Source organism: Notolepis coatsorum, assembly GCF_963971535.1.
Source record: "Notolepis coatsorum genome assembly, chromosome: 6".
In the NCBI taxonomy this organism is placed as follows: domain Eukaryota; kingdom Metazoa; phylum Chordata; class Actinopteri; order Aulopiformes; family Paralepididae; genus Notolepis; species Notolepis coatsorum.
Genome location: NC_140170.1, coordinates 115,359,774 through 115,365,485, shown reverse-complemented (window position 1 = coordinate 115,365,485; position 5,712 = coordinate 115,359,774). Strand labels below are relative to the sequence as shown.

Sequence of the window (5,712 nt, the reverse complement as noted above, 5' to 3'; positions counted from 1 at the left end):
AGGAATAAACTAAACTCAGTTGCTTTTAACAACCAGTGAATGCACTCAAACACCAATCTGCTGGCTTTAACAGGCATATTGACATAAATGTTGATATTATACACATTATAAATAAATATATGTAATAAATGCACTGTCAATTATATACTTCAGTACTGTAGTTCTTACCATTCTAGTGTGTTCTTCCAAGTATCCAGGTTGATGTTACAGTTCAGCTCTCTATTTCTGAGAGCGATAGGTGACATCCTATCCTGGAACATTGTGTGTGCGTGTGTGTGTCTTATGTCCCTATTATTGTGTCAGTGATAATAAACCATGTGTGTGTCCGTGTGTGTGCATTCCTATATGTATAGGTAGTATGTGTGTGAGGTCACGGTGTGTGTGTCTCAGGATGTCATGTCTCATGGGACAGCATCTGCACCACAAACACAACCAGCAGCGTTGCCTTCACCGTGTGAGTCAGGCCTAGATCTCCTGCCATCATCTGTCCTGATTGTCTGGCAACAGGATCCACTGTGACAGGATAATAACTCATCTGGATGTGAGTCCTCCACATACAAAGGGGAGGGAGGGGACATTATTGCAATGATCTGATTAGATGCTAAAAGCATTGCATTGGTCTGGGTTTATGCACCCAATAATTTACGACCTGTTTACTAAAACCTTGCTTGAGCTGGGCGGTTATCATCTAGTGGTAGGAGCTGATTTGGCATCACTAGAATGGGCAGGGTGGAAGGAAGAGAGCAACAACTTGCTTCTGAAGCATGGCACAGGGAGCATACCAGTATGATTAACAGATATATATATTTTGTATGCTGTAAAGGTAAAGTTTAATATGGACAATGCCTTTTCAAAAGCATTGTGATTTAATTAACTGGTTATGTGCCGTTAACATAAATGTCATGTGTGTTGTGTATGTCATAAATGTCGATATGAATTGAAAATGGGGGACCCTGATGTAAACAAGACAAACGTCTTTCTCTGGTCTGCATCCCCTTAACAATTGTGTGTATTGAGCCGTACTGTATTGTACCCATTCTGCAATCTGTTAAATAAAGTTTTCATTCATTCATTCATTCATTCATTCATTCATTCATTCATTCATTCATTCAACGTAGACCATGGCTTTTACAAAGCATTGTGATGTATACAGTATATATATATATATATATATATAACTTTTTTTTAATCTATTTTATGTAAAGCACTTTGAATTGTCTCTGCATGAAATGTGTTATACTGTATGAATAAACTTGCCTTGACGTACTATGAATAGGGTCGGTTCTCATTATACTGTACCCACCTCCTCAACCACACACACACACAGTATAGAAAAGGAGTGGCATGTCTGTATATGTATAATAATAGTGATGCACTGCTTCTTGTAGCGTGTCTGTATTTGTTTGTCCAATATGAGTGCACTCATTTAGTGTCCATTGGGGAATGTGTCTGTTGTGGGGATTGAGACCAGTTTTAAGACAGCAGCACCACTGACACTTTCCAGGTGCGAGCCTCAGCTATGGCACCGAGCCCCTGAATACCACACACACACACACACTTATTAATTTAATTTAAAACCTTTATTTAAACTTGAAAGGCAACTGAGGTTTCCCTCATTTACAGTCGCAACAAATGTACATACAGAGTTAAGCAAAGGCAAAGGCATATAAAATCACACAGCATACCAAATTATAACAATAAGACAACAAGGTGAGGCAAAAGTAAGGATAACAAATCAATCAATTAAAACACATACAACTTGATTGACAATGTTTGGAGATCAAGGTTCTAAACTCTGCAACAGAGGGGAGAATATCAAGCTTTAAGGACTGTTGGAGTTCATTCTACTGTATGAGCTGTTCCGAGCAAACTCGAGGAACCTTAAGGACCAGCCAGTCACTAGAATGAGTTCCATAGGTTCCAAAATCCCATTTCAATAATGATGTAGAAGGGCCTTGCCATCCCCCCTGCCTCATGCCCAAACCCCCTGCCCCTCCCCCTGCACCCTCCTCCTGCCTCATGCCCCATACCCCCTGCCTCATGCCCCCTCCCCCTGCCTCATCCCCCCTGTCCCATGCCTCACCCCCCATGCCTCATACCCCGTGCCTCACCCCCCTGCCTCATGCCACCTGCCTCATGCCCCCTGCCCCATGGCTCATGCCCCATAACTCACGCGTGCCCCCTGCCTCATGCCCCCTGCCCCATGTCTCATACCCCATGCATCATGCCCCCTGCCCCATGCCTCATACCTCATGCATCATGCCCCCTGCCCCATGCATCATGACTCCTGCCTCATACGCCATGCATCATACCCCTGCCACATGCCTCATACCCCATGCATCATGCCCCCTGCCCCATGCCTCATACCCCATGCATCATGCCTCATACACCATGCCCCCTGCCCAGGGAGGGATGGAGGGAGGTGGGGTGGGATGGAAGGAGTCAGGCAGGGTGACACAATACATTTTCAGTACAGTGGAAATAGATACTATTAATCTCTACAGTATGCTGAATGGGGACCAACATGGAGGAAAACACAATATTATCATCTTTATTTATAGAAGGTTTTCATTTAAGATGTACGAAAACAATATCTTCCAATACAATGCAAGTGTTAATTTAAAAGAAGCAGAAAAGTATGGCCTCTGTCCGAATGCTCATCCCAGAGTGACGATGGAGGTCCTGTAGACCTCCCTGTAGGCATTTCTCAGCAGAGCATATGGAAAGCAGCTCTCCAGCATGTCTTGGCTCAGGAATGTAGACTCCTCCACAATCTAAGACGTAAATAAAGGTTCAAGCGACACGTTGGGTAAATTTAAAATAAGATAAGATATTCCTTTATTGATCCCCTTGGGGAAATTCAGGCATCATAGCAGTATGGGGGAGGGGAGGTACAGGTAGTACAAACAAGCAGTGTAAACAATATAACAAATCAATATAATTAACTAACTAACTAGCTGAAATATACAGTATTCACATGAGGTGCAGTATGCATAAGGTAGTATTATTGTCCTTTTTAGGTTCCTAGTGGTTGTAGTTGGATGTCTGGCAGCAGTCCCTGCCCACTGTTGTGGAGCCTGATGTCCGCTTAAATATATAGTTTGATATTTAATATTTTGATAGTTTGATATTTAACTAACTCAATATATACTGTAGTATAGTAATCAACTTATATTACTATTCTATTACTCCCGACAATCCTTAATAAATAAAGGTAAAAAGTAGTTGAGTGTCGTACATGGAAGCCCACTATGAGACTAAGCTTACCATGTGTAGGAGCAGGTAGATGGAGTCTCTGGTCTTGCTCTCCACCTTCTCCACGTTCTCCATGTTCTGTCCGAGCTGAAGCAGGGTGGAGGAGGCCACCTGCAGAACCGCACGTTAAAAGACCAAGAACATCCACATCGTCATTGTACCACTGGTTGACTTAACAGAAGTCCAGAGGTTAATAGTGACTTTTCAGTATCCATGGCTCACCAGGAGGAACTCTTTGAGGTGCTGCTCGATGTTCTGGTTCTGAATGGTGAACATGGCAGCAGCCAGCTGGTTGATGGCCACAGACAAACAGTGGATGTTGTTGTTATGACCTGACGAAAAGACACAGAGAGCCATGAGATGAAACCCAATGATCCACATAATAGAATAGAATAGAATAGAATAGAATAGAATAGAATAGAATAGAATAGAATAGAATAGAATAGAATAGAATAGAATAGAATAGAATAGAATAGAAGGGTGAAAGCTGTAACCAGACAGCGGATATTGTTGTAGTGGCCTAATGTTTAGACGGTGCAGCGCTTAATAGGAAGCACCCAACGTCCTCATTCTTACAGGGTCTAAAGAAGTCTCTCTTTCAATCCAGTGGAAAAACAGAGGCAAATAAAATAAGCTGAGACAAATGCTACCCTCTGCACTGATAAAGATCTTTGCTGATGCTCTTAAGGTCTTGGTCTAGGCTCAGCTCCAAGTTGTTAGGGTCAGCAGGACCACATGCCAAGAGTAACTGTATCAAGTCACGTCATCCTGTGTTATCTGTAAGCAAAGGTCTCTCAGCAGAAACATGTTTTTCATTATTACTCTGCTCAAGACAACATCAGGCGGGAAAGTGTGATGCACAGAGATTCCAGTGAGTCTCTAGAGTTCTAGAGGTATGTGTTACTGCATTACAGGCATGTGTACAGTATGCCACTAACTCATTTGTTTGGGGCCTTAATGATATGTAACTGGTTCTAGAGGTATGTGTTCTTCATTACAGTATGCTACTAAGTAATTTGTTTGGGGCCTTAATGATATATAACTGGTTTTTGTGGTATGTAACTGGACTTTCTGGAAAGTAACAATTCTTACCAAGTAAATAGTTTGGGCTTAAAGTGAGTGAATGAGTGAGTGAGTGAGTGAGTGAATGAGTGAGTGAGTGAGTGAGTGAGTGAGTGAGTGAGTGAGTGAGTGAGTGAGTGAGTGAGTGAGTGAGTGAGTGAGTGAGTGAGTGAGTGAGTGAGTGAGTGAGTGAGTGAGTGAGTAAGTGAGTGAATGAATTAATGAATTAATGGATGAATGACAGTGATAATAATTTGAATTGTCTCTGCATGAAATGTGTTATACTGTATGAATAAACTTGCCTTGACGTACTATGAATAGGGTCGGTTCTCATTATACTGTACCCACCTCCTCAACCACACACACACACAGTATAGAAAAGGAGTGGCATGTCTGTATATGTATAATAATAGTGATGCACTGCTTCTTGTAGCGTGTCTGTATTTGTTTGTCCAATATGAGTGCACTCATTTAGTGTCCATTGGGGAATGTGTCTGTTGTGGGGATTGAGACCAGTTTTAAGACAGCAGCACCACTGACACTTTCCAGGTGCGAGCCTCAGCTATGGCACCGAGCCCCTGAATACCACACACACACACACTTATTAATTTAATTTAAAACCTTTATTTAAACTTGAAAGGCAACTGAGGTTTCCCTCATTTACAGTCGCAACAAATGTACATACAGAGTTAAGCAAAGGCAAAGGCATATAAAATCACACAGCATACCAAATTATAACAATAAGACAACAAGGTGAGGCAAAAGTAAGGATAACAAATCAATCAATTAAAACACATACAACTTGATTGACAATGTTTGGAGATCAAGGTTCTAAACTCTGCAACAGAGGGGAGAATATCAAGCTTTAAGGACTGTTGGAGTTCATTCTACTGTATGAGCTGTTCCGAGCAAACTCGAGGAACCTTAAGGACCAGCCAGTCACTAGAATGAGTTCCATAGGTTCCAAAATCCCATTTCAATAATGGTGTAGAAGGGCCTTGCCATCCCCTGCACCCTCCTCCTGCCTCATGCCCCATACCCCCTGCCTCATGCCCCCTCCCCCTGCCTCATCCCCCCTGTCCCATGCCTCACCCCCCATGCCTCATACCCCGTGCCTCACCCCCCTGCCTCATGCCACCTGCCTCATGCCCCCTGCCCCATGGCTCATGCCCCATAACTCACGCGTGCCCCCTGCCTCATGCCCCCTGCCCCATGTCTCATACCCCATGCATCATGCCCCCTGCCCCATGCCTCATACCTCATGCATCATGCCCCCTGCCCCATGCATCATGACTCCTGCCTCATACGCCATGCATCATACCCCTGCCACATGCCTCATACCCCATGCATCATGCCCCCTGCCCCATGCCTCATACCCCATGCATCATGCCTCAT

General features: G+C 43.5%; 2 protein-coding genes across 2 annotated transcripts in view; both read right to left on the bottom strand.

Annotated features, from left to right (window-relative positions):
• Positions 1 to 2,287: 2,287 nt before the first annotated feature.
• Positions 2,288 to 5,416, bottom strand: LOC311229651 (nck-associated protein 1-like; the record flags this gene model as incomplete). Its single annotated transcript, XM_084315728.1, has 4 exons — positions 2,288 to 2,774; positions 3,268 to 3,366; positions 3,478 to 3,587; positions 5,320 to 5,416. 4 exons carry the CDS (start codon positions 5,414 to 5,416, stop codon positions 2,658 to 2,660), a joined length of 423 nt encoding a protein of 140 aa, XP_084171854.1. The 3' UTR covers positions 2,288 to 2,657.
• A 197-nt stretch (positions 5,417 to 5,613) lies between these two features.
• Positions 5,614 to 5,712, bottom strand: part of nckap1l (NCK associated protein 1 like) — a 71,809-nt gene continuing 71,710 nt past the window's right edge. The window contains exon 31 of the mRNA XM_084316519.1: positions 5,614 to 5,712. This exon is cut by the window's right edge and continues 388 nt beyond it. The gene's annotated coding sequence lies outside the window, so the exon portion shown is untranslated.